Source organism: Thermobia domestica, chromosome 8, assembly GCF_964235325.1.
Source record: "Thermobia domestica chromosome 8, izTheDome1.hap1.1, whole genome shotgun sequence".
In the NCBI taxonomy this organism is placed as follows: Eukaryota; Metazoa; Arthropoda; class Insecta; order Zygentoma; family Lepismatidae; genus Thermobia; species Thermobia domestica.
In genome coordinates this window covers 93604945-93627809 of record NC_137461.1, presented here as the reverse complement: position 1 = coordinate 93627809, position 22865 = coordinate 93604945, and the positions used below count along the sequence as shown (strand labels likewise).

Here is a 22865-nt window from a genome sequence, read left to right as displayed (position 1 = left end):
AGTGTAAATACATATTAAAAAGTATGTTTAAAAATAATTCAGAATGCTATTAAAATAAAAGAACAAGCGAGTGTTTTCCAAGTACTTAGTCAAATATAACCGTGTTTTAATAATATAACTATTGCACCTGAGAAAACGTTCTTTGATGACATATGACATCACTTTATTCATATAAGGAGATGACATATGATGTCTTGCATTGAAAAGTTGAATATGTTTTTGGTATTATTTTTAGTGGCCAAACTAGTTTTGTAAGAAGCAAGAGAAAATTAAAATGTTATCTATAGAAGTTACATGGAACAGAATTTTATTAAATTCATATTCAAAAGGATTGATAAATTTTTCAAAAAGTAAAAATAGTTGGTTACGTTATTAAAGATAAGCAGTTTCATTTAATTTAATATAGTTAGTTGATTTTCATTGTTTCCCTTTCTTTTCCAGATTAGTGAATTCAGTGTTAGAAGAAGAATTAAAAACAATACATGCATTCTCCCAAAAGACATTGACTCCTGAGCAATGGGAAAAGCAGAAACAAACTTGAATTGAAGTGGAGTGAGACAGAACCTAATAATATGAACTTTTTTCTTTTTTGTTGACTTTTTTTTTTTTCCTGCTTGGTAATAAAATTGTTCATATTTTGTTAAATTCATCATGGCCTGCCCTACAGTGATAAAATTCCAAGTATCTGCCCCTGGTAAAGTGATTCTACATGGGGAACATTCTGTTGTTTATGGTAAAACAGCTGTTGCGGCCAGTTTAAATCTAAGAACAAGACTGACATTTTCAGAGTGCAAACAGAAACTAGCTATAGATTTCGGTGATGTTGGCTTACAACGATCATGGAGTTTGGAGGAAATCAAGAGTGCTGTGCCCCCAGGTTTTCAAGGAAACTGGGAAAATCCACAGACCCCTACAGAAGATCAATTAGCGAAATTAAAAGCCTTTATTAATAAAATAGCTCCTGAATTAAGTGCGTCCCATGAGATCACATTATTATCATTCTATTTCTTGTACCTCTCCATATGTGGATCAGATTTGGGTGGTTTTGATATTAAAATTCAATCTGAATTGAGCATAGGAGCAGGTCTTGGAAGTTCAGCTTCCTTTTCTGTTTGTTTAGCCGCAGCACTTCTTCATTACAAGCAAATTAAATTAGACTGTGCTGATAACCAGTTATCGGAAATTAAAACTGAAATTCTGCCTCTAGTGTCTCAGTGGGCATTTATGAGTGAGAAGATAATTCATGTAACACCTTCTGGTATTGACAACTCGATTTGCACGTACGGATCAGTAATAAGCTTCAAAAGTGGTCAAGTTACTCCAATCCCAAATGCTTCAGTTAAATTACCTATCTTTTTAGTGGATACCAAAGTTGCCAGAAGTACGAAAGCACTTGTAATGAAAGTTCGTGATCTCTATAACAGGCGAAGGCAAACAGTTGAACATATTTTGGATGCCATGGAAGATGTAGCTGTTACAGCCGTGAATATTCTCAAGGGTTTTGAAGCTGGAGACTGCGCTGAAAAATTGAATAATCTTCAGGTAGGTGAGATGTCGTAGCTTTCATAGAAAAATGACACATCTCAATGATCCTTATTGACATGTGATGTTGAAAATGATCCTAAAGGTATGGGAAGAGCTTCATGTAAAATCATGTAGGTTAAGGTACACATCACCCAACCCCATCCCAAACAAACATTTCTGTCATTCATCTGTTCATATTAAACTGCAGCAGCCAATCTTCAACTCGCTCTCATGAGGAGTTAATGAGTTTGAGTTATGACACTTTAAAGGGAACAATATCTTCTTTTCATAGCTAGATGTTCGCTTCGAAGTTAAATTTTAAAATTAGTAGATAGTAATGTTTTGCTTTTTTGACATCGCCTCGTATTATTTTTTAAACTTGGATTGTTCCTTATTTTCAAATAAACATGCCAGACAAAATAAAGTTAGCGCCATATCTTAAACTCACATAGAATATTTATGTGAGGTATTCTGCGTATATGTTCATTGAGTGTAACTCTGTCTATAGGTCTCAAGCAATGACGAAGAATCTTTATGTTGGATTATTAGTGCGTTTCAGTCTTTTCCTGGTTTCAAAACTGTGAGTTTATATTACAGCCTTCGACTGACCAGTTCTGTAGACATACAACAATACCATATTATGAGGTAATAGCATAAATTGTTATACCCAGCTAGTTCTGCCTTTTATGAACATTCTCCAGGGTTTCTGCTGTTGCTGATTTTGTATAAGTTTTTTTTTTTTTTTTTTAACGAGTATTTTGTTAGGACAGATTAATTTAAGTACGAAAGTAGTACAAGGCAAAATAAAAAGTACAGTCTCAGGCAAATGTCATCTCTATAAGATATATTGTTAGTAATGCCAGAAAAAATTCTAATAATCTGAGCACAGTTTTCTGTACGTAATCTTCTGTAACTGAAAAACATACTTAAATAGCCCCAATCTTGCTTAAGTAATTGACAAGAGACTATGTACGGAGAAGTAGATATGCATTTACGTTGGCTACTATACATACGGGATTATCTTGATTATTATACATGTATATACGTGAAAGGAAAGTAGATAATGTCCTCACTTTTCATCATCAAAATCCTCAGAGCATGAAAATAATAATGATACGCGTAATGTAGCGGAAGGATGTAATATAGATTGATTAACGTCTTTCATAATATTTAAAAAGATAAAAACATTTTACATTACAGCACGGGCGTCTTTGGCGGTGGAGACAGGGGGACGCGTTTTCAAAAAAAAAAAAAAAAAAAAAAAAAAAAAAATGTGTAGAGAAGAAAATGGATGAAGGTTGAAAGTATTTGTACGAAAGAGGTAAAGAAATAGGAGGAACACGTGAATGTTTTATTTGTTAAGTAGTAATATTAAACAGTATATATACTTATATGAAACTTGTCTTCTGACAAGGAACGGACATGAACCTGTCATCCGGACATCCGAATCAAACCTAGTCCATTCGATAAACATAACAAAGATATGTTCATGCACAAAAAACTAGGTGCCATGGACAACGGAGTAAGTCCCTGGGGCCCATTTGACCCTGTTAGTTTAAAGAAAATCGTAGACTCAGTGGGAAATAGCTATTGCATCAACACTGTTCATTAGAAAGTCATGGTTTATAGTTCATTCTCTTCAGCATGAAACACGCTTTCCAGAGGTGTTATATATTGGGGCCCATAACGTACTCGAACAGGGAAAATTGGCAGAATGTCGGGAAAATTCCCTTCAGAAATCCCTCCCATCAACTTTGAACCCCTCTGGAATGACCCCGGGTAAAGTCACACAATCCAAATGTATCTCGAAAAATACTATAGGGAATAAGAAATATGTGTACCAAGTTTTGTATTGATAGACAGAATAGGTATGAGAGGAAAGCGTATATTGATATACAAGCTTTCCCTTATATCTATTCCATCTATCATTATAGGGGTAGTTTTCTTCGGACGATTTTCTCAAAAACGACTCAAGCGATTTTGTTCATATGTCATATATAAATATTTTATTAATAACCTGACAATATGGCAAAACTTAATTGTTCTTAAAAATGGACGAGAATTAGTTTATTCTTTTTTTTTTTTTTTGATAGTTTTGTGAAATACGACTTCTGCGATTTTATTATTTGATATATAAATATTTCATTAATAATCCTAATTGTAAGTCATTTCTTATGAAAAAAACCTACAAGGAGTAGTTTACTTTTGGGGATGAGTTTTCTTATGGAAAGTTTTCCGAAAACACCGTAAATTTTGTTTGTATTTCACAAGAAAATGTTTTATTAATGACTACAGCACAACATGATTTAAGAAATTGGAGCGAGAAAGTTTAGTGCAGTGGGCCTGGTGTCCGAGGATGTATTTTCAGTGTAACAACCAACAGTAATCGGTTATCATATGAATAGTTCACTTGCCTTGATATATCTCTCATTATCTTGGGGCCGCGGTGGCTCAGTGGTACACCTCTGGTGCTTGGGGTCCCGGGTTCGATCCCAGCTCCTGCCAAGTGAACCTTGTGGTGGACAAACAACGTGTGTGTGGATTTCCTCGGGGTTCTCCCGTTTCCTTCCACTTTCTTCATTCCACCATTTCATTCGTTACTCATCATCACCGTCTCCTTTAGCCTAACCGGCATAACTGTGGGACGTAAAACTCAAAAATTTCATTTCATTTCATTTTCTCTCATCATCTTAATTTCTTTATGAAAGCGTTCCCCATATTCTATAAAATTGCTTGGATTTTCAGGAAAGGTATCGAGATATGCGTGAAAAAATGTACTTCAGTGCTATTATAATTGGTAGCTTTCAACATTCCTTCCAGAAGTTTGGAAGCATAGTATTCAGTTTCCAGTTCTTCAAAAAGTATATATTACTTACTGGAAAGTATTCGAAACCCTCACTCATGGTATTTTCAAAAGTCTTGTGCTCGAATAATTTTCGTATTTGAAGTCCTATAAAAATACCGTCCTTAATTTTCCCATGTAATTGATGGGAAACGAACACAAATGTATTTAAAACAATCACTGTTCCTGTTTAGAGTTGCGACAAATTGCTTAAATTAGCCGCACCCAGTAGTCGAACCTTGCCTTCAAGTTCCATACTCACACGCTAACTATTTATATTCCTTGTCCAACACCAACAAAAACTATTGCTTTCATAAGTTTCCTCCAAAATCACCGAATGAGCCACTGGAGTGGAAGGGTAAAAGTTCATGATGTGCAATAGAAGACCTTTTAAACCGGATTTGCTGAAATGGGCAAAGAATCACAAATGTTCTGAATCATAAAGAACATTGAGAACATTGTAGAATTTCGGTAATACAGAAATGTGACAACAGACACCATTTTTCATGTTCAAAATGTGGAAAGAATTCCACTTCTCGGTGTCTACACCATGAGAATGTAGTAACCCTTAAAAGTTCTTTGATTTTAGTCTAGATCCTGTTAACTTTGCGACATCTGATACATTCAGAAATCGCACCAAATCATTAAGTTCGTTTTGGCTAATTTGGCAGTTGCATTTTGGACATTTTCGCTTATTTTTCGTAGTATGTAATATAATCATCACTGCGTAAAAACAATTCTCACTGTGGTTTAGTGCCCACACCTTCGAATCCATCCTTCTATGCGAAACTACACGTTACCATACTAGGATATTCAATTTGCATGAAAATGTGACGTGCTAGCACAAAACAAGTTTTAGTTTCATACTCAACAATGTCAGTTGCTTCAGTCATTGATTGCTTTCATAACAACAAAACCCTGCATACTGGTGTTATCAGTCAAAATTTAAAGTGATATTTTTCTTACTTTTATTGTAACCTTCAGCAAAATCTATTTAGGACATATTTAAAGATGATTTTACATGTGGTTAGCGCCATACGAAGCGTTTTGACTACAGCGTAATTTATTTTTGTACTGAGCAAAACGTTCATTATGTTATCCACTACATATATCGAAAGAAATGAGCCACAACTTTTCCGCAAGATCGCCCAAACACATTAGAAGAAGAGGTACGACTGAATGTAAAAGAGCATTCTCGTACTTTTCTCATAATATATTTAGACATCCCTGCGGAAAAGTCGTGGTTTGCATCTTTCAATATAAGTCGTGGAAAACATCACAGAAGTGCTTCTGTATACAAAAGTTATAATCACGCATTAATCACACTCTTAGTACGACGCTAATCACATGTCAAATCGTCTCTGAATATACCCCTTTAAGTGCAGAAACGGATTACTGCTCATGCGAACAAATGTTACGTTTTTCGAAAACTGATTCTTTTCCATGTTCGTGAATGTAAAACAAATACTGCAACTATTTTAGTACCTGAATAAAAGTATCTAAAGCAAGTTGCAAGTGTAAGTGCAAAAATTAAGGTGTCTTCTTTTCATATTTCGATATTAACTGATCTCACCTCCTATTAAAATTTTCCAGACTGGAAATTTATTACATTATTTAGCAATGGCAACCCTGTTATCGCTATGGTAAATTTTCTACTTAGTGGGATAGCTAAACCTCCGAAGTCGGGAAAATATTTCACTTCCGGATACCAGTCTGTCCTTTTCAGCGCAGTAAGTATAGGTCATAAGAAATCGAAAAAGACCGGGACACAGGTTTTCCCTGGTCTAGGGTGGTCGTGGCTGCCATTTTCCAAAATGGCCGCCCTGTACCACAAAGTGTAGGTGTAAGTCAGGTGCAAGTATCTCAAATGAGCAATATCGGTGTCTATTTATTGGTTTTTGGTGACGCTGAGTCGATTGGAATAGTTTCTTAACATGTAAAATACATAATGGATGACAAAGCCGCCATTTTTAAAGATGGCGGACCTATAATGCTATTTATGGAAGTAAATCAGGGAGTAAAAGTCCTACAAGTGTAAATTAGGTGTCCATTTATAGGTTTTCGAGGTCACTGAGTTGATTGGAACAGTTTTTGGAATGGTCAGATAAAATTCCTTACAATCTGACATTTATCAATATAGTCTCATTAGTAAAATTGCTTCACATCTATTTTTGTTAGTAAAATGTCAAGGAAATCAATATGGTGTGGCATGACCGTATTTCCCTGGCGTATCTTTATTATTTATCAGGGTTTTTTAAGAAAATTTTTATAACTGCACATTGCTCCCTCCCAAATATATACAATGACATTTCTAAGTGTTAACATTTCTGGAATCAAGTCATGGAGCTGGAAAGTTTGCTTCTATGCTTCATTTTTTGCATCCGAACATCTAATTACCACATGTTTTTGGAGACATTAGAACTTATATGCCCATAGACATTTACCCTGGATGCTGTTCATTATTCTCGGTGGTTGCCTGTATTTGTTCGCACTCTGAAGGAGTTACCAACCTGACATCCAGAGATTTACGCGGAATTCTGCAACGGCCATTTTACTAGTTCTAGAACTAGAGCATTGTTTTCATCTATCCCCGATGACCAATACCACAAACAAAACAATAAGCTTGTGAAAGGAAATGGAGGTGCCATAGGAATTCTGGATAACAAAGACGCTTTATTGAAGTGGGTGTTGGCAGGTCCTACACTTTCTGCAATGTTATCCAATTCCGAGGAGAGTATATTTTTCCAAGCGCAATCAACATCATCGCGACCACTGAATCATCATAATGAAAGATTTCGGAAACACGTGAGAAATTTTATTGCTGCTCTAAATGAACATGGAAATCCATTTAAAGGCGACGTGTTGGTATCAATTGACATTCGGCAGATAATGCCAAAAGATGAAATGAGACAGAAAATTAAAGAATTGCATGAGAAGGTACTTCAGCAGTATGAGGAATACGTAACAAATCGTCTCGATTATATTAAACTCTCGATACACGATGTCATTCCGAAAAACAATATTTCAATATTCAACACACCCGTGAAGAAGAAATGTGCCACAAACGAGAAGACAGTGAATTTGCGAAGAGATTCAAATCTCTTTTTGTAAATTGTTCAGCGCATCGCAATCACGTGAAAGTGATATTTATCAGTTCTTTGCTCACGAGAACCAACCATGCCAACCCTCTCTCTCTGACAACGGAAGACTACGTCAATCTGCTAACAAACAAGATGTACTGGAGTGTATTAACATCGAAGAGAAGGAGAGATTTGACGCACCTGACTTCAGTGCTACTGTTCTAGATGGTGCGGCTAGTGCACATTCTTAAGGTCGGTAAATCTAAGACGTTTCAAGACTACTTCCACCAAGTTTTTAAACCATATATAAATTATGTGTTGAAGACCGTAACTCGAGTAGATGTCGTCTTTGATACGTACAAGTCCACTTCTCTTAAGAGCGATACCAGGCAGAGAAGAAAATGCAATAGAGGCGTTTACGTACGTGTTCGGCCATCTACTCAAGTTCCTAGAAATTTTAGTGACTTTCTGAAAGAAGGCAGTAACAAAGAACAGTTATTTACGCTTCTAGCGGAGCTGCTCATCCAAGAAATATATGATGGTAAAGAAGTTGTGTGTACTGTTGGCGAGAATGTTGTGACTTCATCCTTAGTGCTAGATGTGAGTGGTATTTCACCATCATGACATGAGGAAGCAGATGGACGACTTATGTTACACGTCAAACATGCAGCTGAGCTTACTTACATGAGAAAAGTATGTATTCGAACTGTAGACACAGATGTTGTAGTAATTGCGATCGGTGTGTTTAGCAAGATACAGCACCTTGATGAACTATGGATTGATTATGGATGTGGAAAGTTCAGGCACTATATCGCAGTTCATGATATCTGTTCTCGCCTATGTCCCCAGATCCAGAAAAATCTACCTGCATTTCATGCTTTTAGTGGGTGTGACACTGTGTCAGCATTCTGTGGAATAGGCAATCGAACGGCGTGGAAAGCATGGATGCAGTACAAAGAAATTGATTCAGCATTTCAACATATGTACGAAATGGGTTTTGAGGTAGAGGAAGAGGTGCTTGCTATTATTGAGCGGTATGTCGTTCTCTTATATGATATAACGTCTCACTTGAATGATGTGAACGAGTGTAGACGGATACTGTACAGGAAGAAAAATCGCGCAATAGAAAACATACCACATACGAAGAATGCACTTATTCAGCATATAAAGCGTGCTGCTTTGCAAGCAAAACTATGGCACAATTGTACAAATCATGAATATATGACACCAGATCCAGACAGCTATGGATGGAAACGAAGTGGAGATCAGTATACGCCAATTTGGACAACAATTCCGGACATATCCAAAAGTTGTAAGCAACTCGTTGCATGTTCTTGCAAAAAGCGCTGCTCTACATGCAAGTGTGTGAAAAAGAGTTTAACATGCTCCCAACTGTGCACATGCGAAGGACACTGCTCTACAGCTGATTTTTCGTAAAATTAAGTTCAAATTGTTCACAACGTTTTCCTTTATTAACTATTGTAAATGCACTTAATAAATGTAAATGTATTTGTTTCAGTATTAAAAAACTTAAAAATATTCTAATAAACTGAGTCACCTCTGAAACCTATAAATGGACATGAATTTTACACATGTAACGCTTTTCCTTCCTGATTCATGCTCAACTTGAGCCATATACGTCGGCCATTTTTGAAAAATTGCTGCTTCCGGCAATCAAGCATATGTCGCACCATTCCAAAAACTGTTCCAATGAACTCGGTGACCTCGAAAACCTATAAATGGACACCAGATTTACACTTGTAGGACTTTTACTCCCTGATTTACTTCCAAAAATAACATTATAGGTCCGCCATCTTTAAAAATGGCGGCTTTGTCATCCATTATGTATTTTACATGTTAAGAAACTATTCCAATCGACTCAGCGTCATCAAAAACCAATAAATAGACACCGATATTGCTCATTTGAGATACTTGCATCTGACTTACACCTACACTTTGTGGTACAGGGCGGACATTTTGGAAAATGGCAGCCACGACCACCCTAGACCAGGGAAAACCTGTGTCCCTGTCTTTTTCGATTTCTTATGACCTATACTTAATGCGCTGAAAAGGACAGACTGGTATCCGGAAGTGAAATAATTTTTCGCTAAGGTATCCCACTAACTAGTCTAATTGTTGCTGACTAATGTTTAAAAATTATGATTAGCAACAAGATGAAAACATGATTATCTTTATATTGTTCTAGCCAAAACCAAGAGGTAGACATGTTTATATATATTCCTGCAAAGAATAAATATAAATAAATATTCTCTATTCTGTAAATTATATGATGCGAGTAATACAGTGGAGTTTATGGGCTTGAATATATTTCAGTTTAGGTTTATAATTTCTAAATGTAAGCGTTGCTAGTTGCAAATTGATAAATTGTAGAATATTCTTGCTTATTATAAGTAAAAAAATAATTATATAATTACATTTATATGTTTACTACACTACACTATGCTACTATATATTTATTATAATACTGGTTATAAACTGAATACTAGTTATATATTTCGTATTTCTTATCCTTTGATAATAATGTGTAAATGTTTAAGGAGATTCGCTTATCAATACTCATTTATATATTTACTTTTTCCATCCGTTCGGGAGAGAAAAATCTCCAGACCTACTTGACAGCTTAGGATGAATTTTGACAAGAATACAGAGGATCAAAAGTTAGGAATCGAATTCGTTGATGGAGATGATATTCAAACCGGAAATTGTAGAAATAAACCATTTCCGGTTTCTACGTTGATCACTATAGAGCAAGAACGGTAATAGATAGCGAGAAGTGTTTTTTGGAATTGCTTTAGTATTCAGAAAAATATACTATCTTCTTTGTTAGCACTCTGTTCAAACCAGATGTTGCATAAGAGTTCCACTTCCGGTTTTGACGTTGGTCACTGTAGAGTAAAAACTGCTATAGACAGCAAGCAGTGTTGGGCAAATTTCAATTGAATTAACAATTAACAATTAATCTGTAAATTTAATTATTAATTGCAATTAACAATTGAAATAAGTAATGGTTAATTGTTAATTGCAGTTGGCCATTGAAAAAGGAGAATCAATTGCAATTGATCAATTGATTGAAAGTAATTGCAATTGAATTCTGTAATTCAATTGCAATTGAAATTAATTGGCAATTGATTCAATTGCAATTGATTTCCACAGCAATTACTTTCAATTGATTGATCAATTGCAATTGATTTTCACTGATTAATTTTCAGCACTGTAGTTCAGAGAGGGCGTGGGGCAATGAAAACTTTAGCCACGACCAATTGACTCATCACCCGTCGTGACCCACGATCCACCGTGACCCACTCTGACCCACCAAAATCCATTGTCATCAACTCTGACCCATGATTCACGACCACTTCTCTACTGACTAAAGAGTTTAAACTTGTAATAAAACAAGCCTATAAAATTATCACTCATCGGAGTTTCTACGATCAATCGCTCAAGCACCGCACTAATACAATAACGGCGGATCTGACCTTTCTAATATAAATAAAATAGAGTTTGTTCGTGTGTCTGTCTATCTATCTTTGTGCAGCCTGTGAACGATACGAGTGGACCGAAACTTTTCAAAATTTGGTCACGGGTAGCTTGGTCTAGGCCCCAGACCAAGACGAAGAGTTTTTTTTTTTTTAATTCCTTACTAGGGGGTCTCCAGGGGACGCTTACCGGGACCGGCCTGGAGACCAGAAAAGTCGACCGAGAGTTACCAAATTTTGGTCAAAGATACCTTGGTCCAGGTCCCACACCAAGGCAAAACGTTTTCAACAAAATTCGAACCAGGGGTCTCAGGGGGGCGTTTACCGGGACATGTAAAAGTAGAACGATATCAGTGTCGATTTCATAGTTTTCGAGGTCGCTGAGATCAATGGTGAAACTCCGATTGCATTAACTTCCAAATTCACCGTATTCGGCTGCGGGCCGTGGGTCAACGGGGGGGGGGGAGGGAAGGGATACCGAAACGTAAAAGTAATCCAAAATGGCCGATATTAGTGTCAAATCCATAGTTTTCGCGGTTGCTGATATCAATGGCAACACTACCATTAGCGATGACTTTCAAATTCATCCACCGTTGTATGCGGGTCTTGGGTCACCAGAGGGGGAATTCCGGGACATGTAAAAATAATCGAAAATGACCGATATTAATGTCAAATCCATAGTTTTCGGGATAGCTGAGCTCAATGGTGAAACTCAAGACCACGTTTACTTTCATATTTAGCCCCCATCAGCTAAGAAAGGGGGACATTATAAAGGGGATCACGAGACATGTAAAAATAATCCACAGTGACCGATGTCAAATCCATAGTTTTCGCGGTGGCTGATATCAATGGTGATACTTTCATTAGCGATGATTTTCAAATTTAGCCACCATTGTATGCGGGCCGGGAGTCACCGGGGGTGGGGAATTGCGAGACATGTAAAAATATTGGAAAGTGACCGATATTAGTGTTAAATCCATAGTTTTCGCTGTCGCTAAGATGAATGGTGATACTTCCACAGGCGTTGACTTCCAAATACAGCCCCCATCGGCTGTGGGCCAGAGGCATTGTTTTTTTTAATTGGAACCAGAGGATTATAGGGACTTTTACCGGCATATGTAAAAAGTAGTAGAAAATGGCAGATGCTAGTGTCACATTCATAGTTTTCGCGGTATTGGTTGGGAGTTGGTGGGGGTCAGAGGAGATTTTTTCACAATACGAACCAAGGGGGTCTGAGGGGTGGTTCACCGGGACATGTAAAAGTAGTAGAATTTGTGTCGAATCCATATTTATTGGGGTTGCTCAGACGTATAGTGACACCCCCGATAGTGTATACGTTCAAATTCAGCCCCCATCGGCCTTCCCAATGAAAACACATGTACGTTGTTGGATATATATTCACACAAAATATATTAAATTTTAGAAATGTTTCTTAATTGTTCTCCCGTTGTTCAGTTCGTTTACATTGATATTTAATCTGATCCATGCGAAGAACGGGCATAATAGCTAGTACGAAATGGTAAAGTGTTCGTTATGGAACAAATTACAATTGAACAAATTATTATCTATTCAATTATATAGATAATAGTTATAATTAATAATTATTTCCTTGTTGAATTATAGATAGTTTTCAGTAGAAAACTGAATAAAATTTAAAAGTCCCAAATCAATTTAAAGTAGACCAACGTAAAGGAAAAATGTATAAAATTTTCCATATAATTAAGCTTACAAACTTAAATGGAAATTTAGCTTAATTACATGGAAATTTTTTGTGTCGTTTTGTGCGCCTATTTCCTCGTTTTCTGCGTCACCGGAAATGGGTCAATGTTATCCTACAAATATGGTGGAACAAGTTAATGCTGTTCCGTCAGGAACGATTTCAAGGTCGTTTCCTTCACATCATCTTGTGCGTGTTTTCTACCGTTTTGTAAACCTATTTCCACGTTTTGCGAATCAATGGTAGTGGGTCAAAATGGGCATTCAATGTGGGAAGAAAAATGATCCACTCTCCCACCAGTATCAAATTTCAAGGTCGTTTTTTCGCATTGTTTAGTGCATGTTTTTACCGTTTCTGCGCATATTTTCACGTCTTGTAGGCCAACGAAAATGGGTCAAAGACGACCTACAAATATGGCAGAAAAAGACATATCCATTCCACTTTCAAGGTCCATTTGACCCTCTCCCACTGATGCACAAAGCGACACAAATCATGCAAAAAAAAAAAAAAAAAAAAAAAAGTGAAGAAAACAACCTCGACATTCGATGGTGACGGAACAGCATTAAGTTATTCCGCTATACTTGTAGGCCATTTTGACCTATTTTCGTTGTCGCACTAAAGTGGAAATAGGAGCACAAAACAGTACAAAGCAGTTACTATACGATGCGAAAGAAACGACGTCCAAATTCGATAGTGGCGGAACAATGGCTCTATTTCCTCACACATTGATGGACCATTTTGACGCATTTCTGGTAATGCTCAAAACGTGGAAGTAGGCGAACAGAACTGTACAAAATACACACTAAACGATGCGAAAGAACCAACCCCGAAATTCGATAGTGGCGGAACAGTGAGCCATTTAACTCCCACTTTAGAGCTCCGTTTAACTCACCTCGGGTGATGCACAAGACAAGAAATAGGCGCAGAAAACTTTAAAAAAGGCACTAAACGATGCGAAAGTAACGATCCAGAAATTCGATAGTGTCGGAACAGTGGGTCATTTTCGTCACACCTTGGAGGCTCATCTTGACACACTTCTAGTGACGAACAAAACGTGGAAATAGGGGCACAAAACGTAACAAAACAGGCACTAGTCAATGCGAAAGGAAGGGCCTCGAAATTCGGTAGTGGCGGAGGAGTGAGTCATTTTCGTTACACTTTGGAAGCCCATTTTGACACACTTCTGGTGACGCACAAAACGTACAAAACAGGCACTAAACGATGCGAAAGAACCGACCCCGAAATTCGATAGTGGCGGAACAGTGAGCCATTTAACTCCCACTTTAAAGGTCTGTTTAACTCACTTCCGGTGACGCACAAGACGTGGAAGTAGGTACAGAAAACTTTTTTAAAAAATAGGCACTAAACGATGCAAAAGAAACGACCTAGAAATTCGATAGTGTCGGAACAGTGGGTCATTTTGGTCACACTTTGGAGGCCCATTTTGACACACATCTGGTGACGCGCAAAACGTGGAAATGGGGGCACGAAACAGCACGAAAATTCAGTAGTCGATGCAAAAGGAAGGACCTCGAAATTCGGTAGTGGCGGAGAAGTGGGTCATTTTCGTCCCACCTTCGAGGCCCATTTTGACCGTCTTCCAGTGACGCACAAAACGTCGAAATAGGCGCACAAAAGGGTACGCGGTGTGAAATTAACGACCTCGAAATTCGATAGTGTCGGAACAATGGGTCATTTTCGTCCCATTTTGGAAGCCCATTTTGACCCACTTCTGGTGACACACAAAACGTGGAAATGGGGGCACGAAACAGCACGAAAATTCAGTAGTCGATGCAAAAGGAAGGACCTCAAAATTCGGCAGTGGCGGAGAAGTGGGTCATTTTCGTCCCACCTTCGAGGCCCATTTTGACCGTCTTCCAGTGACGCACAAAACGTCGAAATAGGCGCACAAAAGGGTACGCGGTGTGAAACTAACGACCTCGAAATTCGATAGTAACGGAACTCTTGGTCATTTTCGTCCCATCTTGGAAGCCCATTTTGACCCACTTCTGGCGACACACAAAACGTGGAAATGGGGGCACGAAACAGCACGAAAATTCAGTAGTCGATGCAAAAGGAAGGACCTCGAAATTCGGTAGTGGCGGAGAAGTGGGTCACTTTCGTCCCACCTTCGAGGCCCATTTTGACCGTCTTCCAGTGACGCACAAAACGTCGAAATAGGCGCGCAAAAGGGTACGCGGTGTGAAATTAACGACCTCGAAATTCGATAGTAACGGAACTCTTGGTCATTTTCGTCCCATCTTGGAAGCCCATTTTGACCCACTTCTGGCGACACACAAAACGTGGAAATGGGGGCACGAAACAGCACGAAAATTCAGTAGTCGATGCAAAAGGAAGGACCTCGAAATTCGGTACTGGCGGAGAAGTGGGTCATTTTCGTCCCACCTTCGAGGCCCATTTTGACCGTCTTCCAGTGACGCACAAAACGTCGAAATAGGCGTACAAAAGGGTACGCGGTGTGAAACTAACGACCTCGAAATTCGATAGTGTCGGAACTCTTGGTCATTTTCGTCCCATTTTGGAAGCCCATTTTGACCCACTTCTGGCGACACACAAAACGTGGAAATGGGGGTACGAAACAGCACGAAAATTCAGTAGTCGATGCAAAAGGAAGGACCTCCAAATTCGGCACTGGCGGAGAAGTGGGTCATTTTCGTCTCACCTTCGAGGCCAATTTTGACCGTCTTCCAGTGACGCACAAAACGTCGAAATAGGCGCACAAAATGGTATGCGGTGTGAAATTAACGACCTCGAAATTCGATAGTAGCGGAACTCTTGGTCATTTTCGTCCCATCTTGGAAGCCCATTTTGACCCACTTCTGGTGACGCACAAAACGGAAGTAGACGCACAAAACGGCACAAAACGATGTGAAGGAAACGACCTCGAAATTCATTGGTGGCGGAAGAGCAATAATTTGTTCCGTCATATTTGTAGGCCCATTTTGACCCACTTCCGGTGATGCACAAAATGTGGGAATAGGCGGACAATGCGACACAAAACACGCACAAAAGATGCAAAACAAAGTACCTCGAAATTCGTTGGTGGTGGAACAAGTTAATGACGCCGTGAGCACCAATATAAGTATATACTGTAGTTCTTACCAGGGGGCGCGGTGGGTCAGCGGTAGAACGTTCACCTCCGGTGCTTGAGGACCCTGGTTCGATCTCAGCTCGCGCAGTTTGGACTTTGTGGTGGACAAACACCGTACTCGTGGATTTTCTCGGGGTTCTCCCGTTTCCTCCCACTTTCTTCATTTCATTCATTTCCCATCATCACCGTCTCCTTTAGCCTAACCGGTGGGACGTAAAACTAAAGATTTCATATAATTTTTTGTAGTTCTTACCATCAAAGCTGAGAACTGCACGGTCCAGTTTTTTAGCCAAAGTAGAAGCCCAACCAGAATAGTGATGTCAACCAGCCCGGCTCGGTTCAACTGAGCGTACAGCTTGAGCTGGCTTGGTTGGGATTACCCATCGACTGGGCTCAATTGAGCCAATGGCTTGAACCGGCTCGGTAAAGGCGAGTTATCGACTCGGCTCGATTGGAGCCAATGGCTCGAACCAGCTCCGTTGAAACGAGTCCATAGGTTGGGTTCGAGTTAGCTTAACTGAGCCAATGGCTCGAACCGGCTCGGTTGGGGTAAGCAATCAGCTCGGTTCGGTTCGGCTCGTGTGAGCCTTCGGCTCGAGCTGGCTCGGTTGGATAAGCTGTTGGCTCGGCTCACTTCTCGGTTCGGCTCGATAAGTGAATGAGCTGTGAGCGAGCCGCTTGAGTCGTTGACAACCCTAAACCCGGGTCGAGCAGTTTTAAACATGTTTGGCTGGAGTCCCATAACTTCTAACAATTTTTGGCTCGAGCCCGAATACTTGCTCCTCCTGAACTCAAGTCAAGAACCTCGTGACCGATGTCCTTGCCTCCTGAAGATTTCTTGACTACCGAGATTGACAGTTAACTAATTTTTAGTATTCCGATACAAACCGCCTATATTCCATGTTTATACAGGTACACGGTGTTATAATAATAATTATTACCTGACCAGGATATTAGTGCGGTTTTTCGTGGAGGGCGCTAGTGTAGTGTTTACATCAGTTTCTTGGTAAGCGCGGTGGGACAGGGGAACGGAGAGCGTCACTCTGCAGTGTATCCAACGATTTTCAAAAGTTGCAGTTTACATGTTATAAGTAGCCTAATCTGTTTCGCTTAATAAAGAACTCCATAAATTATATAGTTGTTAATGAATGCAGTAATGGTTATTCCTGCAGTAATGCAGATGTATTGTGGATAATGGCATATGCATGGAAATTAACAATTTAAGAACAAGATAGCATACAAGTGAGTTTCTACCGTGTATTAAGCAGATTATATAAAAAAAATTGATTACGTTTTATTTGATTTCATTATAAAACAGTAGAAACCTGTAAAACTCAGTAATAGGATGTAATGACTAAAATATTAATTATGGGTTGATAGCTTAGATACTTGCGCAATATCTTGTAACTGTAAGTTTAAATCAAGTTAAGGCTCGCGATGATTGTATTTGTTTTAATGTACGTCTATCGATTGACAACTAAATTATTTTCTTGAGTTGTAGCCAAGAAAGAATTCCGATACGTTTCCACTCGAGAACTGTGGAAGTTCTCTCCGTTGGTCTATTAGCTAGCGCATGTGTCTTTGTTGTACGTGGTTCTGTGAGAGCCCAACAATTAATTTTACAATGTTTCACTTTCATTAATCATCTGTCTCCTCTAGCATAAAGAGCATAATCATGGGACGTTAAACTAAAGAAATTTCATTTCATTGTTTCGATTAATGTGAACCCTTTGGGGGAAAAGGAAGTGAAAAAGAAATTTTCCTTAATTTTTTAAAGGGCTACGGGATTGGATAGCTTGTCTTTCGGGATTGCCTTGTAAAACCTGATTACAATGTACCTTTCTTTTAGGATTATAATCGTAATCCAGCCTTTTGGTAAATGTGAAATAAAAGTATCGATAAAACATCAGCGCATGGGTAATGTAAGCATAAATATCATTGGTTCAATACACAATAAATTCACAACTTTTATTTATGAGTATAGAAATTCCCTTTGAACTCCCTCTGAATTTCTTTCAGACCCTAGGTCTCTTGTGACAAGGAATTAATTCTATTATCTGTTTTCATACACAATATAATTTTGAAACTTGGGAGCCTAGTATTGTTTTTTGTGTCTGTAATACGTAATCATTTGTCGATTGACTTCAGAAGACTGAGTTTAGCCTGTGAGCATAAGTTGCATATAGTTCAAACATATCAGATGTATGGTCTTGTTTAACAAATCCTGTGTGCACATATGAAATTCAAAGACAAAGGTAATCAATCGTCTTTAAACAGCTGTATTTTTATTTCAAGTGTAAGTACTAAAATGTGCTACGTAGATTTCCGGCCAATTGTTTCATCGCTGGTATCTTTGAGCAATGAGATAGCAGTGGAAGACAAACTTCGTTCTTCTAACTTGATATTTTGAAAAACTTACGCAAGTGGTTTTGTTACTTAAATACATATCTATTCACTCTAATCAATTTCAAAAGTACCATTAACTTTATAATAACATAATGAATGTAAGAGTTACCCTGAAAATGTATTTTGTATTTCTTTTTTAATATGAAATTCATTTTTTCTGAATTTCACGAGCTATAAGAAATCAATTGTCAGGCTCCCCACTTTAAATTTTAATCGCTCCCCTACCGCCTCAATGTAACATTGGGTTTATTTCTTTTAAATATTTTTTTTTTTCAAAATATGGTAGAAATACTGGATTTTTAAATTACCAAACCATGCTAAATAATGACAGGTTAGATATCAGAGAAAGTTATCTTTATCTACCTTCTTAATTAGGGGCGGATCCAAATCTCCTTCGGAGGCGGTTAGATTATCAGTTTCTCTCTCACCAGTCTTTTGCAGCACATCCGAAAATGATCTCAATGCAAATTTGTTACTGAAGGTACTGTCAATCGATCTATCACATGGTCCAAATTGGTAGCAATTTCGAAGACGCCTTATCTCAAAACTAGACAATAGAACTTGCTTTAAACAATGAAAGCGCAGTTGCCAAAGTATAACTTTGATTCACAAAGATGAACTTCGAGGTTTCGTTAACAGATGAATTAGGAATTCCTTACACTCTAATGCTACGAAGTTCTCAGTGTTCCTTTGTACAACACTGAGGTTAGTTTATTCGCAAGTTATTGTAATATTAATACGGAGGGTGTATGCACTTTTTTTTTTTTTGTTTTTTTTTTTTTTTTTTTTTGTTTTTTTGCAGTCCCTTAAAATGTTCTGAAAATAATTTCCATAACTTTTGAAATTGTGTTTGTCTTAACTTGAACATATGCGTGAAGTGGTTTATTATGAACAGGGCAAAAACAACTGTGATAGAATAATTACAAGTGATCCGGTTAGAAACACTGTTGTTTGTATTTTAGTTCCAAAATCGGCCGCCCGCACTCGTTCGCTGGTGGACTAATAGTTATAGTAGTAGTAGTAGTATAATTGATAATTATATTGTCTATGTAGGATACTTGAAGATAGTAGTACTTGGAACTACACAAAAGATTTAGCTCGAATTGGCTCGACTCGACTGGAAACTTGATCCGAATTCGAGTCGAGTTGGGGGAAATTTTTCGAGCCGAGATCTCGAGTCGAACTCAAAGATGTCTGCTTCGAGTCGAGTCGAGTTTTAAAGAAAACTCGCTCGAACTCGCTCGTGGTCATTCCTATTGTATGCATGACGGGCATATAGAGTTCTTTCGAGGGGGATAGAACCATAAACATATATTTAAAAAAATACTTAGTTTCACGGCTTTCTTCCCAGGGGGGGGGGGGAAGGGATGGTAGATATCCAGCATTTCTTATAAGTACCTTACGTGAAATATGTAAAACAGTAACAAGTGGACAATACAATACACACATATCTTCTATCTTCAGTTTTAATTGCTGATTTCAATTGCAATTAACAATTACAATTAACAATTACAAGTTTCAATTGTCAATTGCAATTAACAATTGAATGTTTCAATTGCACCCTTTGCAATTGACAATTAACAATTAAAAGTTTCAATTGCCTGGTGACCAATTAACAATTGACGAAAATTTAATTGCAAATTTTATGATTGAATTCAATTGCAATTGAAATTAATTGTCAATTACAAATTGAAATCAATTGTAATTGAAATCAATTGCAATTGATTTTCAGAGCAATTACTTTCAATTGATTGATCAATTGCAATTGATTTCAATTGATTTTGCCCAACACTGACAGCAAGAAGCGGTTGTCTGCAATTAATTAAGCGTCCCAAGAGTATATTCTATTTCCACTCTAATCTCTCTTCTAAAAGTGAAAGTGTTAGAAATCCACTACCACTTCCGGTTTCAGTATTAATTGAAAAACTATCGAACCTTACAAACAACACACCTTCACATGGTGTACACGTGACACTTCTACTTGTGCTTTGTAATTTCTGAAGGGCGTGCAGTACAGTTATTATTATAAGGTCGATGCATAAGTTCGTGCGGTTTTATTTTGGGTTTGCAACAATGCGGCGTGAAGCGATTGTTTATCATTATTCCGTTGTTTTACCGTAGTTTGGAGTTTGTGTTCTGTGAAACACAGGTTTTCTTGATTGTATTACTGTATATATTTCAGACAAATTAATATGGTATGTCAAGTTGAGAAAAGTGATCATTTTCGTTACATTTTACTCTTCGAGTTTAACCGAGGATCCAGTGCAGCAAAAGCTGCGAGAACAATTTGTGCAGTGTACGGGAATAAAGCAATCTCTGAAATAACAGCACAGAAAAGCTTGTCTTGGCCAATGGCTAACAGATTCCTTCCAGTCAAAACCAAAACAGTTCTACAGGCGAGGCTTTGAACTGCTGCTTGAATGTTGGCAGGTCATAGATACGATGTTCACCTCGTAGTGGAGGTGAATACATTGCTGAGTGATTGTGAGTGACAGTAAAATGTATGCAAATGTATTGTTACACTCGTAGAATATGTTATGTCTATGTTGTATTTGAATTAACAGAACAGCAGAATAAAGATAAAATATAAGAACCGCGAACCATCGACCCAATATTATTATTATTACGTCCGCCTAGTGTATCATACGGTTTCTAAGTTCTCAATATTAGCTTTCTTCATTTTTCAAATTTCCCTGATTGTAATTGGTTACTTTTTTCTTCTTTTAATAGGAGCTGGTGACAATTAACCAGGGTCTTTTGTATGCTCTTGGAGTGTCACACCCTACTCTGGACCTTATCTGTCAAACAGCCATAAGACATGGGATCCATGGCAAATTAACCGGAGCTGGAGGAGGTGGCTATGCTTACTTATTACTCCCGGCTGGTCTCGCTGAGCCCGAGATTGAAAAAGTAAAGGTGGAATTAATGTCGCACGGGTTTGAATGTAAAAAAACTGAGTTAGGTGCTGAAGGTGTGAAAATAGAAAGTTATGGATAATTTATTTTGTCGTTATGTTGCCGATACGGTAATATACATTCAAATTAGAATCACGTAATTATCACTTTCAAGGTTTTTTGTTTGGTTACTTACTGTTGTATTCACATTTTACTTCCAGTGTAGTGCTATTATTGATTGTATCTTACGTTATACTGTATATTCTTCGTAACATAAAGCAGTATTTCAACCGTGTTTTTACATTACGAATAGAAAATTACTTAATTGAACTTAAACAAGAATGCCTTGTATATAATTGACGAAATTACGTTTAAGAAGTAAGTGAGATGTTATTTCCGATACTGCTTTAACACTACGGTTTTGTCTTACATTTCTCAATAGATTGAGCTGCTTAATATCAAATATTCCACCGAGACTTAATAGCCTTGGTGACAGGTAATTCGTATAACATGTGAATGTATATTTAGCGTTCTTTTTTTTCTTTTTCTGATTCTTGTATCACTTTGTACAAAAGGCGTTTTGATGCTAGAACACTGTGTAGAATTCAGTTTAAAGTTTTGATAATCACCTATACATTCTCTTTGTTAACATTGTTTGTCATTTATTTCTAGGAACATTGTTCTGAACTGTTCAAAGTTATGAAAACAGTTTGTTTCTTTATTACATGAAGAAAACTTGTTAGTAACATACGCATTTGCGATTTATTTTCGGTGCTGGTGTAGTTTTGGCGCACCACATTTTGGAGGATTTACAGCTAAAAATTCAACACTTTGCATGAAAAAACATGATTATAAAGAACAAATTTTTACAGGTGACAGAATTAAATACGAAGTAGAGCTGTATTTTAGGTTTACAAGTGTAGAGTTACTAGTGTAAAATCATTAGAAGTGCTTTACGAAGGAAAAAAATAAGTGAGTGTACATGAAAGATGACTGTATTAGATGGCATTTTTCATCGGCTGTATATTTCTGCACGGTATACAGAACCTGTATTTTATGTTTACAAGTAGAGCGTTACTAGTATGAAACCATGACAAGTGCTATTGAATCACGTATCATTGCCAAAATCCACTTCTTTTCATTACCCTTGCTTACGCGTATAGCTACCACCACTGTTGCGCCTGACCCCTTTGGATGCACGCGCGGGCGCAACAGCTACGCCCTCCCCTGACTTGGTTAGATGACAATCGTACTTTTTAGTGGCCACCTAGCACAGGTGGTTTGTTTCTTCTACATTAGTTTTTATGCCATTTATCTGGAAGCCGTATTTATACGCAAATCGTAAAAGAATTGTAAATTTTCAACAATTAGTTCTGGTGGCGTCCTTGAATTTTGTCTATGCGAAGTGAGATATTTTGATGTTGCCCAGCGGAAACCTTTTAGGGGACTTTAGGAAGGAAAATTAATGAAAGAATTATAATTTTTTAACAATTCTTTTTAGTGGTGCGCCAAAGTAAACCAGTACGTTATTTTTCTCATATTGTCAAGGTATCAGTAAAATTGCTTTATTCCATTCTGTCTTAAATAGAGAACTTTCGTTAGCCACTGAATAAAAGATTTTGAGACCATTGCAATTAATGTTTTTTTTTTCTTTGTCAAAGCATTATCAATTATTTTTCTTGGATGCATTAAGGATGTTAAGAAAAATATGTAGTGTATGATAGTGGATTCATTTTGTAATATGTATTGACAGCAATATGAGAATTATGGTAACCTAGTAAAATGTAAGTTTG

At 37.6% G+C, this 22865-nt stretch overlaps 2 protein-coding genes across 2 annotated transcripts in view; both read left to right on the top strand.

Annotated features, from left to right (window-relative positions):
• LOC145693082 (bolA-like protein 2) overlaps positions 1–577 on the top strand; it is a 60528-nt gene extending 59951 nt beyond the window's left edge. Inside the window, exon 3 of the mRNA XM_081768765.1 lies at positions 442–577. Within this exon, the coding sequence (XP_081624891.1) occupies positions 442–541 (100 nt within the window). The 3' untranslated portion in view covers positions 542–577. The remainder of the gene's footprint in view (positions 1–441) is intronic.
• Positions 568–21884, top strand: Mvk (Mevalonate kinase). The gene is made up of 2 exons (XM_081768764.1): positions 568–1542; positions 20909–21884. Exons 1-2 carry the CDS (start codon positions 652–654, stop codon positions 21173–21175), a joined length of 1158 nt encoding a protein of 385 aa, XP_081624890.1. The 5' UTR covers positions 568–651; the 3' UTR covers positions 21176–21884.
• Positions 21885–22865: the final 981 nt, after the last annotated feature.